Genomic DNA, 13,039 nt, shown 5'->3' with positions numbered 1-13,039 from the left:
CTCTTAATATTTCCTTCTCTAGGAGGATTCAGTCCTCTCTACTCAGGAACAGTACTTTATAAGGCAGTTCGTAGTTGACAGTTGGAGGCATAAAGTCAGAAGTCATTTCTAGAATGCTGTGACTTCGTGTCAACCAACAGTCTGTTGCACTCTGCATTAAATTGACTTGTGCAATTGAAAATGTGCAGAGTCTGTATGCAGTCCATCTAGCCTCTCCTCCATAAAAATGTGGAGAGAATCAGGTACCTACAAGTACCAGAATTTTTTTATTTTCTTGTGACTAGTCCGATAAATTTTCTGCTCCTATACATTTGCTTGTATTCCCTTGTATGTATATAGAAATTCTTCAGTGATGAATAAATAAATTCTAAACTTGTGGTTCTTGTCTGAAACTTTATATCGGTCAAACCGAGAGAACTATCTCCAAAAGAATAAAAGACCATAGAAGTAGTTTTTTCGATGGGAAGACCAATTCAACATTTGAAAACAACTTTTTGACAAAGGAATAAGAGTTCATTCACGATTATGATGTATTGCATTAGGAAGAGAAAGGTTTCCAATTCAACCTTTTGTAATATTTAGAAATCAATAGATATGCAAATTCAGAGTTATTTCGCAATGAATAAATATATTCAAGTTGTTTCACTTTATTAAGTTTAGCTTGCAACGAGGTAAAATTAGGTGAAATGATAGATTGTATTCATTTCATTAAATAATTGTTCTCCAAATTTATGAGTTGTTCCTTGAAATGTGAATAGTTTGGGTAATTATTCTATAATGTAGTAATTTGTCAGGTTGTAATGATCATAATGATTCGAATTACTATGAAAACATGACACGGAATTGGTTCAAGCAGTATCGTGACGCCCGAAACAAAACACGTGTCGCGTTTTTGTAAACTTTCAAGTGGAAATCTCACATTGAAGTGTGTTTTTTGAAAACGATTTCCTGTTCAAATATACGTTCAAATTTCTAGTACTTACCTTTTTTCGGTACAAGCAACATTGTGTGATCAACTTGTATTTTTCACTGTTTTCTGTCATACTAAGACACATATTCCTCTACTTTATTATTTTTTCATAGTATTTATATCAGTCAATGTATCGAGAATTTTTGTATACATACATCAAACCATACACAATCACGAGTTTCTATTGGTTTCCATGTTTGTTAGCAAAATAGTAAATTGTTTTATGAAATGTCGAATCTGTATTCTCAAACTGGTAAACACTGTTATAAAGCCATTAGGAAACAAATTTGAGTTTAACTAAATGAAATATTCTTGCAAACTGAGCAACTCCCCATCTTCCTGATTTTTAATCACGCGAATTATTGCAGGATGCGGCTGATTGTGATTTCACTAGTTTGGTGGTTTTACGGAACTTCAGTTGCGCCGATTTCTAGCCAAGACGACTGGAAATGTCCAGAGATAGCCGAACAACCGGTGGTGGAGTGCAGTTGCGACATGCCTCATACCTTGAGGTGTACCGGAGACAAATCTGCCATGGAGATAATCGGTGAGTTTTGAATTGATGTTGAATATAGAGCTAATTTAAATATTATCATATTATGTTGTTCCAAAAGTTTTGTCAGTTCAAATGCCAAGCGTTTTTGTAGCTCTATAACTCAATAAATAGTTAATTGACTGTGTATATACGGATCTATAGAGAGCTTTGTACTCTATACATTGATGCTATTCATTTTTTGTTTCCAAATTTTATTTTTTTGCCTTATTTTAGTTTATAACTACAGGGTGTTTCAAATACGATCCTCACCATTGGCATCTCGGAAACTATGAGAGATACGAAGATGGTTTGCTTGGAGACATCTCAGAAAAAGCGCTTTGAAATGTTACAAAATACACATATCTCAAAAATTGCATCCAGGTGTTCCCGAAAGGCGTTTAGAATTTTGTAATTGGCTAATAAGAAGACCTGATTTTCCTGTTTTCCTAGAAAATGTAATGTGGACAGATGAAAGCACTTTTTCGAATTGTGGGATATTCAACCGAAATAACGAACACATTTGAAGCATAAACAACTCCAGGCAGTTCCGAGAAATTCGACCTCAAATGCGATTTAGTACTAACGTATGGACAGGAATTTACAGAAATAGAATTTTGGGTCCTCATTTATTTGACGGAATTCTGAATAGAGAAACCTATCACCAGTTTTCAATGTTGATTTTCGAAGACTATTTGGATGTTTTATCTTTGGCTAACTGTATCTAATAACAACTGGGTTCAACATGATGATGCTTCACCGCACACTATCAGACGAGCACCTAATTACCTGACTGAAAGGTTTGGTGATAAATGGATAGGGAATAATGGGCCGGTGAGGTGGCCAGCAAGGTCTCCAGACTTAAGTGTTATACATTCTTATGGGGTACACTGAAAAATAGAGTTTATGGTCAGAGGGAATATCAACATATTGAGGACCTCCAACATAGCATTGTTAGTGATTTTAGGGAAGATTGAGGAGGAAGGAAATTAATCGTGCAGTGAGTAATATTTGAAGAAGGGCACAGTTGTGTTATCATGAACAAAGCCAGCATTTTTAGCATTTGCTGTGATTCACTTTTGTCTTTACATTTTAGTTAATTATTGTTATTTGTTCAAAGGTCTATTTTCATTGAAAATGACACAATGTCTAATTTACCTCATACACACCTCGAATATTACTGGAGTTTTTTTCCAACACCAAAGAGTAAGATTAAACAGTTTAATCTTCCTCTTTGAAGATGATCACTTGGTGATCGAAACACGTGTCGAGGTGTTAAAAATAACGTTTTGGTGATTAAACTGTTTAATCTACCTCTTTGAAGATGATCACTTGGTTATCGAAACACATGTCGAGGTGTTAAAAATAACGATTTGGTGTTGGGAAAAAACTCCAGTAAAATTCATTACTACACCAAAGGTTCCAAACAGTGCATAATACGTTCATACACACCTCATTTATCAAATTTTGATTGTTGATTCCGTCTCCGTATTTTTTTATTGGCTTTTCAAACGAACCAAACTCGGTGAGATTTTGATAAAATAACTTGAACATAGTTCGACGTGGTTGTCTTTTTTCGGGATACAAGTTTAAATACATTTCCGATGTCCTAACACTGTTTTTATCGTATTTGTAATAAATTTCTATCATATCTCTTTTTTCTTCATTTGTGAAAGACACTTTTGCCAAAAGTTCAATGACTTGTACAATAACAAAATGTCATTGAGTGTAACAAATTGAAAGTCAAATTAAGAAACATCAAAGTTAAAGCCCATTATGATAAGAATTAATTTTTTTCAATAACTCCAATTTTTCGAAAAAGAATGAGAACTTATGATACATCCTTGAAAAGATGTGGTTCTATTCATAACAGAAAGAATCTAGTGTAGCGCCAATAAGAAAAAATAAATTTGATGATGGTGGCCGGAAGACGAAACTTCTGATAGCAAATCTGAAAACACCATTATGTAGCAGGGAAAAAGTGGCAACGTGGAAGTGCAATTTAATTTCGAATCGTTCGAAAAATAAAGCCAGAAAAAAATAAAAATAATTTTCCGAAATTTCTCCGGATATACTCGGAATTTCAGAACTTTTCCAACGGCATATTGTTAGTCAGGTAAATGCGTAACTCAGCCTCATTTAACCATCTTAGTATCTGTCATAGTTTCCGAGATCCCAATGGTTATAGATTTTCATCAAGTATCGGCCGATTCCATTAAATATGATATGATAAAAGTTTCTAAAAATCAACTGTACGAAATTTTTCTCGTCAAATTGAGAAAATTATTGAAATCGGAAAAAAAGATCAAGGACTAGAAATATAGCAGAATCTATTTGGAAGCATATTAGAAATTTCCTCGGACAATATAATCGATATCCTTAAAAGTATCATATCTCTCAACTCCAGTGGGAGCGATCTGTATAACTGAAAAATATGTATTTGCCAAAAGTGTTACAGCGAATCGAAATTTCAATTGTATATTTTTCCTTATTACAGTTCACTTTTCATCATTATATCTTATAACGGGCACATTTTCTTTATCATCTATCTTACGATAATAAATATGAATGATAATTGAATTTCTGGAGGGTCAAGAGCTGTAGCTCTTGATATTTCTAAGGCCTTTGACAGTGTGTGGCATGAGGGTTTGCTGGCCAAACTTCAAAGCTGTAGCTTATTGGATCATTTTTGTGTATCTATATTGTCTCCAACTCTCTTTCTATTGTATATCAACGACTTATTGAAAAAACTAAGAATGCTTTGCTGACGACAGAACACTTGTTTCGTCTACCGGCAGCAGGAGGTTGCTTATCTTAATGAGGATCTAGAAGTAATCCGCTTCTTAAAAGCTTGGAACACTGTTTCGAACCAGAAAACCGTATACACCTCAGCAACTTTTGATACTTCATAAAGCTCAGATCAAACGTTCTTTGGAGTATTGTTCTCATGTATGGAGCTCTGCCACTAAGCATACCCTGAAGCTGCTGGATTCCATCCAGAAAACAGACATCCGTCTGATTGGAGACGCCAACATCACTTGCAACTTGGCAGTCTGGAATTACGAAGAAAGGTTGGAGATTTGTCTCTCTTCTATAGTGGAGGAATGTTCAAGTGACTTTGCATATTCCATTTCATCAAGAGGGGTACATATCAGAAATACGCGACGGACTGTGGCTGCTCATCGTTTTGAGGTTCAACTCAGTACAACAGCCAGTATAATGTCTTGGTTGGATGGTTTTTGACATGGATTCCAATGGGATCCATGTCAGTCCAGAATCTTCCTGTGTTCTTACCGAATATTTCATTGTATAAGTTTCACAAAGTGAATCACAAATACTCCTATTGCGACTTCTGGTAATCTCCAATGTTTTGAGAAATCTCCTGAAATATTGTACAAAGACGATTTGAATGAGTTCCAAATATATGTTCTGAAGAGAAGAGACTTTTGAGCCCACTGAGGCTACCATGTGCATGAATGAAAGAAGAAGAAGTATTTTACTAAGTAACTTTAATTATCTAAAGGGCCAGTCTTCCCTTACCTACACAGTAGGTTTATGAACTGACATCTATCAGGAAACAACTACTCCCCTGGCTAATACCACAAAGGATGTTGGATTATATCCGACAGGTTTCACGGCAGGATTCTTCACAGAAATAATTCCTGCATATGCTTTTAGCGATACAACTGCCGAAATCGATTTTCAATTATTGTAACGGGCTCACTTGCAGACCGGTTTTGGGCTATTTGGCCTCCCATCAGTGCAAGGTAGGTTCCTACATCAACACGGAGTAGATAACTTTCTATAATTAGAAATCAACCGCATTACCAAATGGTAGTCGGTTGAACGAATTGTGTCTTTAGATAATTTGATTCGAAGCCAGTTTTCAAGTCGTCAGAGGGGGCGATGGCAGATATGTTGCTTGTCGTTCGCTTTAGCTTTGTAAAAGGTATGAAACTCTGGAAGGAATTCGATTTTCAATTAAAGGAAATCATCGACTTCGTGATGATGTAGAGCACTACCTTGCACTGACGAGAGGCTGAATAGCCCGAAACAGGTGCTCAAGTGTGCCCGTTCCAACGATTGAAAATTGGTATCGCCAGAAGCATTTGCAGAAATTGTTTCTTTGACGGATTCTTCACTGACACCTATTGAATATAATCCAACGCCCTTCGTGGTATTAGCTAGGGGAGTAGTTGTTTTCTGATAGGTGTCAGTCGATGAACCTACTTTATAGGTAAAGGAAGACTGGCCTGAACCAAGCCTGATTCAAAGCCAGTCTTCAAGTATGCCCATTTACTATAAGTTAATAATTAACATTGAGAATTGATAACAATATAAAAAACACAAAGTATAATTTGAAATTGGCACTCCAGGGGGTAACCTTCTGTGCAACTTCTTTGGGTCTACTTCATTACACAAAAACAGTGGAGTACAATTGAAGAGTCGAGTGGATGAAGCAGGTAACTGACAAAATATTAATATAGAGTAAAATCAATTTGAATTTTTAAAAACCGTTTTCGTTTGTACTCGTTTAATGATTTTATGTTTTTGTTGAAACTTTGCACGTTCTTGAGTTATGATGAAACATTTTCTCCAACATTAGTTGAAATTCAATAACATTTACAAAAAAAAACAAACTTTAAAAAAAAAGTGCAATTACATCTTTCATGCATTAAGTATTTTTACACGAAACAGCTTCAATTGGAAAAGGGGGTATTCATACTAAAAGTTTTCCAGATGAACTTAAATGAAGATTAGAAAAAACATGGGTAGTATGATCCATATTTGCAGACACGTATCCATTTTAATCCGTCTTAAAATGGAACTGTTCCATTTTGTGTGTTTATTCTACCATTAACTAAAATTAACTTAGAGGCTAAATAATAAAATTTCCTAAAGTGTTGATGCAAATCTGTGATGTTCTGATTGGCTTATTATACTTCGATAATCGTCAGGTAAATATGTGTTTTCATGACGAGGTAAAACTTTTTCAATACGCCCAAAATCACGGTCTAAATCAAGATAATTGTTGCCCACTTCAGGAAATTTATAGTCAATAATTTTCACTGTGCCCTTATTAGGTATTAGGTACTGGTATAAACATATCAACATATTATATCAAACATATCAAACGAGGATCTTTATTTTCTTTCAAACACTTTTCTTGGCACAATTTGTACATCTTTGAAATAATAAATGAAGAAAGTTATTTTTTTGGGAATTTTTGTTTCGTGAATAGTGAGACTTTGTTGCTGTAAATGTTGCATCACATATTGTTATATATCCTCTGGTATCTTATGAGGCCGATTATAATGTTTACCTCGTTTATTGGGTGCATGCAAACATTCTTTAATGCGTTTTTGAAGATATTCTACCTTTTTTTTTGCCAATTTGATACAATGAAAAGAATGCTCTTTTGAATAGTGTCACCTCTATATTATTAATGAGTTCTTTATTCAATAAAGAGGCAGACTTGTGACGAGCAGTATTTTTCTTGGGCCTTCCAGGTACTTTACTACGGATACTTTTAGAAAGTAAAAGTAATAGAAATAAAAAACATATTTACCAAATTCTACATGTTAGATGAGAATTAAAAACATTTCTTCTGCTTTCAATTCATCACTATAATTTTTTTGCAGCTATTTTCACAAAGCGTTTCTGAATTCACGGTCTTCTTTTTTTTATTTTTCCTTTTTGGTCACCTTGCCATTGCTGTAATATTTTTCTTCCACATATTTGTTGTTTTGTGTTTTTATTTATTAGATATTTATTTTTATTTTCTGTTGCAGCTACATCGCTTTGAAATAAATTGATGGTACTATTTATATTTTTAATTTCTAACGTCTTTACCATTTTTGGTGTTTGACATTCATCTGTATCCGAAGAGTCGTAAAACAACTTATCAAAAATAAATTCATCATCTTCAGAGTCTGCTTGATAAGGTTCATTTTCGAAATCAGTGAGAAAGTTCGCAATAGAAAAAGCAAAATTCTTGCCTATGGGCTTTATGCGACAGGATCTTGATGGGCCAGCTATAAGAAACACAAAAGTGACTCCCGTGATAAAATACAAGCTATTACACGTAGATAATAGTACACTACTTTCAAAAACTTACCTTATCGTTCTGTAAAATCACACTGTTCTTCATCCAGGCTTTTTGAAGAATATTTGGTAAACCATTGAATTCCCATTTTCACCAATATCACCCTAATTTTTAGTTGACCTAAATATTTCTATTGCTTTCTGCAGAATCAATTTATTTCTCGCAAACAAGGTGATCGGTATCAAAGGAAAACGATTTCATTGTCGAATCAAAATTAAAAGAAAACACACTTGCACTATTTGACTTTCAAATACTGACCTGTTATTTTAGTGGATAAAGGAGGTAACTACCAGTTTCAGTGAATAAAAGGGACAAGTGCGTTAGATACCTCTTTCATTCATAAACTTGTGTTAGAAAATATGCACATACCCCGTTTTTGACGTAAAAATTTTCTTTATTTTTTATATTTTTGCTGCAAAGTTAAAGTTAAGTGAGAAATTATCACTTTCCCTTTTTATATATAGGAATAAGTCGATTTTTGACAAAAAGTTACTTACCTCCTTCATCCACTCGACTCTTCAATTAAAGTATCGAGCATATTTGCAGTTGTTCGGTATCAGATACATATATAGGTTTCATGGTCATTCTTGGAGTAGAGTTGAACCTTGTGGTATTTTGTCAAAGAAATTTTTCAGATCAGTTGTTCGTGGTCTGAAGGTCAAACCTGACGTTTCGTTCACTACTGCGACAATAATCTCATCGCCTTTTGATAATAACCACCCCAGTAAAGAACGGAACGTTAGCTTAGAAAACATGTAGATCACGGTCAATAAATCCAGAAAAAAGCTTATCCCTGGCCGTGAAAGTTTACATTCCTAGTACTGGTTCATCTACTCTTTCAACATGCGATTCACTAACCAATTTGATTGATTTTAAACTATACTTTGTCCATTCAAGCAAATGAGTGCTCTAAAACATCATCATGTATAGTTCACGTGATCTCACAGACAAGGCTGCTTGTACAGAGTCGCACTTAGGAACGACCGACTTTTATTTTATAATATGCGACTGGGTACAGGAAAATTTTTTAGGAAGAGTGTAGCGACACAAATTAGCAGTTTCTTTAACCGTATCAGTACTTGACATTTTGAAAATTTCAAACTTCTAAATACCGTATGTGTACACAAGTCAGGCGTTAAAACGTAACCGACCACTCTGACACTTTAACAATGAATTCCGCCAGCCGATTGCAGTTAAATCTGGTTCATTTTGTCCAATAGATGCAAATGTGCGTGGTGATCATGCTTCCATCACGCATTTATCATTGTTTAGGTTGCTGTTAAAATATGTTTTCCGTTAACCAGCTGTTCTGTCGCCCCCCTACGAATGACAACTCCCAAAAATCGAAACTTGGGCGAGCTGAGGATTAATGAGGTCTCACCTTTCAACATGTGATTCCTAACATAGTTTAGCATACAATCTACCGGTTCACTTCAACCGCTGAAGACGCTAACTTGGTGAGTGAAACGCGCATCAAAAAGACTGTTGCACTTCCCATGTGCGAGAGAAGTGTTGAATTCTTTCTCCTTTCAAAGTTTCAATTCTCATATTTCATTTCAAAAAATGCGAAAATCTAATTGATGATATCAAGCACCCTAACAAATTCCATTCCCGAAGTACTCTTCTGTAACTTCAGTGATAAGATTTCAATGTAGTTCACTCACAATACTTGTACTTTCGAAGGAATTGATACGACGAAAAAATAGATTTTAGAAAATGACATTAGATATGGAGAGTAATCATCTCACAATATTTTTTTTTTACTTTCAGGTAGAAAATTACGAACTTTAAAAACAGCGTCTGTCTCCCTTCTAGACTGTACTATTCAAAACGTGACCATTATTTCTGGACCTCTGTTAGAAGGAGTTGCTCTTCACGGACTGGTAATCTCATCGGGAGAGATCAGAGAAATACATCCTGCTGCCTTTCAAAGGTTTGGGTCCCCATTGCAGGCACTGGGACTTCCAAACAATCAACTGGTCAATGTGCCTACGTCAGCACTTATTTCAATTCCGGAACTGGATAGGCTGGATCTTTCTGGAAACAAGATGAAGTCATTGAATCAAGATTCCTTTAGGGTAGGTGCATTCGTTGACATATACTGCGGTAATGATGATCTGGCAATTTTTTTCTCTATACTAGTTTGTTTTTGGTAATCAACATACCAAACAGAATTCAATTATATCGAACAGAGAGGGCACAAACTTTTTCAACGTCTTTGCTGATTTATAAAGCATGTCCATCATTTCATTCATTTGAATATAAGAGATTTTGTTGTGGAGATCTGAACTATTTTTGTGATAAATTCGTCCATTATGCATTTGGAGTGCATAACGCGGTATGTCGTAGGTAAATGACTTCATCAGAAATCAAACAATAATGATAAAATGAAACAATCAAAAACAGGATACAAGTCAGCTGTAGATGAGATATTCACTATTCTCCATGCTTTTGTGCAAAAACTCTCGTCACCGTAAATATATTTTTCAATTCATTTCTGTTCTGATAAAGAAAATCGAAACATTTCGCCACCAAATATATTCTTCTCTCAGGAAAGTTTCACTTTATTAGAATGACATTTGTTCTTTCTCAATGTTCTACGGCAGAGTCGGAATTCCAGTGTTGACTTTTATTTCTTCTAGACATATCTTTGGGTCATTGTCAACCTGAAGAAGAACCAGAGTTGTGATTATGATCATTAATGATGGTATTTTTTTCATGCTTTGATTTTTTGAATGCACTCTGATCTCCTGGATCAGGATAACACTGATTGCCTATTTGTTGTGCATGTTCATCTAATGAAGAATCAACTTGTTGAATGTATCAGACCATTATGTATATTTCATTTAAAACTAATATAACAATGAATGAGCAGTCACCACACTGTAACCAAAATATTATCAAACTTACAAAAATTCAATATTCAATACAAAAGAATTATCACAATCTCCTAGATATTGAAAAATTCAGTTCAGTAACTATATTTTTTGTTCACAGGGTTTGAGGAATCTCTCATTCATAGATCTGAGCAACAACATCCTTTCCAAAATCACCCCAGACGCCTTCAATAACCTACCCCAACTGAAAACTCTTCGACTTCGAGGCAACAGGCTCTTTCTACCCACCATCACCAAAATCGATCCTCTTCCAACAATAGAAGAACTGGACCTATCAGAAAACAGTCTCAATGGACCCCTGGGACCCAAGACTTTTTCTATAATGGATTCCCTCAGAGACCTGCAACTTTCCCACAACACTCTGAGTAGTATCAGAATGGGAGCGCTGGAGGGGCTGGCGAATCTGACATCATTAAGACTTCAACACAACCAAATAGACGTTATAGAAGACCACGCGTTCAGTCATACAACGCAGCTAATCATCTTAGATTTGGCCCACAACAGGATTGTTGCTGTGTCTGGATCATCGCTAGCACATCTGAACTACCTCACAGACCTGGATCTGCGACATAACTTCCTACGAGCCCTCACAGCTGACTTGATATTACCTCTGAGGAGCCTCAAAAGCCTGCGGCTAGATGATAACGATATTTCAATCGTGTCCAGTGATGCTTTCAAACCTACCACTGTGCTAGAACATTTTACCTTATCTGACAACCCTCTCAACTGTGACTGCAGCTTGGGAGATTTCAATATGTGGCTGCGTAACTCCAGTCTTAGCGAAGATGATAAATCGAGTGCCGTATGTACAACTCCTCCTTCTTTAGAGAACGGTTTGTTAGTGGAGGTGCCTCCTAATGACCTCCTCTGTGGCAATGATGAAGAAGACGCTATGATGGCACCTTTGGCAGCACCTTTCAGGGCGAAGATCAACCTTAAAGACTTCCGGTTTGACGGTACTGATGTCAAGCTACAGTGGAGTGTCGAAGACGAAGCTTCTCCATATACTTGCGACGCCATATTTGTCTATGAAGAAGAAGGTCCAAACGAGGTTTTGGTAGAGTCAAGTCCCATCAAGTGCAACTCTTCCGAAATGCTCGATCCAAAAATTCTAAATGTTACTGTTCCTCATGCTATCCAACTGCGCCAGCGACATATGTACAGGTATTGTGTCGTGTTGTTAGAAGCAGGTCAGTCAGACGATGTGGCTCTGATACTTGGCTGCTCTGATGTACTGCCTTTGATTCAGAATGTAAAAATTCAACAGACTACCAACTACTCTGTGAAGCTCCCTAAAGTAATATCCATCGAGGCGAATCTTACCAGTAACGGAGTGCTTTCTATAAACATCAACGTCTACCCACAAACTCGTTGTGAGTTGAACGTTGCTGTCCTGCAGCAATCTGCTCTGCTATCTCAAAGGCAGCTCAGCTGCGATAGTCCCAAATACAATTTCATAGGGTTGAATGAGGAATCTTATAGAGTATGCGCCAATATTATGAAATCTGGACCTATTGTGGACTTCAACAAGTCCAGGTGTATTACTGTTTTCAGAAGGGAAGTTAGGGGGATCTCACAGTTGGATATGGTCTTCTTGTCGCTTTTCTTGGTGTTATGTTTGATTGTTATAGTTTTGGTATGGGGAGCGAGAAAGGTTTGGTCACGGTCTAAATATGAGACACAGCGGTGTTTTATAGCTCCGGAGTGTGATGAAGAAGTGCAGCATCCCGGTTACACAAAGTTTCAACCGGCTAGCAAGCAGGCAACTACAGAGTTGTGAAGCGGAGGTGGAGTTTATTGTGCCATATATTTTTGTAATATTTTACGAAACAGAAAATTGAATTATGATGTTCGTTATCTTCATTTCAGTGTTGCCTAATGTTCATTGTGTTGAGATTGTAATTTTTTTCAGGTGAAAATGAATGATTCAATTTGGACTAAATAATTTTTGCTTGTAGAAATTTATAATATACAAGGTCATTCAGGGAGGCTACATTTTGAAGTATTGGAATATACAATATTTTCTTTTTAATTTGAATATACGAGTAATTTTGAAGTCAAATCTAAATATAGTTACTTAACAAGACCTTTGAAAATAGAGAAATATATATCTCTGATGGAAAATGTTCAATATTCTCCATCCACTGATAATTCTGTCTTGATTCAACATTTCAACTTTTGTTTCAACATTGACTTCAGAGTGAGCAATGATAAATTGTGCACCAAGGAAATTCAAAGTAGAACTTCATGAATGATCTTGTTTGAGGGAGATTGTCTCAGTAGTTTGTTTGGATTTGAAAAGGGAAAAAGAAATCAATACTTTTTTTCAATGTGTCAGACCAAAGTATGATATAAAATAATATTCTCAGGAGACAAATATCATGGATGAATGAAGTTTGCTATAGTTTCTGTAATAATGTGTTGAATATTTAGTTTCATAGCGAAATTCCAAAACAGCTCATTCTCAACGATTGCTGACAGGTATTTAGTTTTCTATCGACACCCAGATGGTGCCACTATCAGGTTTGTTATTC

The 13,039-nt window shown here is 35.8% G+C and overlaps 1 protein-coding gene across 1 annotated transcript in view; it reads left to right on the top strand.

Annotated features, from left to right (window-relative positions):
* Positions 1-12,353, top strand: part of LOC111512522 (Leucine-rich tendon-specific protein) — a 158,376-nt gene extending 146,023 nt beyond the window's left edge. The window contains exons 2-4 of the mRNA XM_074186427.1: positions 1,339-1,517; positions 9,379-9,686; positions 10,606-12,353. Coding sequence (XP_074042528.1) covers positions 1,340-1,517; positions 9,379-9,686; positions 10,606-12,285 — 2,166 coding nt within the window. The 5' untranslated portion in view covers position 1,339 and the 3' untranslated portion in view covers positions 12,286-12,353. The remainder of the gene's footprint in view (positions 1-1,338; positions 1,518-9,378; positions 9,687-10,605) is intronic.
* The last annotated feature ends 686 nt before the right edge of the window (positions 12,354-13,039 follow it).

Source organism: Leptinotarsa decemlineata, unplaced genomic scaffold (assembly GCF_025532065.1).
Source record: "Leptinotarsa decemlineata unplaced genomic scaffold, Ldec_3_MD MMD2_tig00078422_RagTag_RagTag, whole genome shotgun sequence".
Classification (NCBI taxonomy): Eukaryota; Metazoa; Arthropoda; class Insecta; order Coleoptera; family Chrysomelidae; genus Leptinotarsa; species Leptinotarsa decemlineata.
The sequence above is the reverse complement of the archived record's forward strand: the minus strand, read 5'-3'. Positions and strand labels throughout refer to the sequence as shown.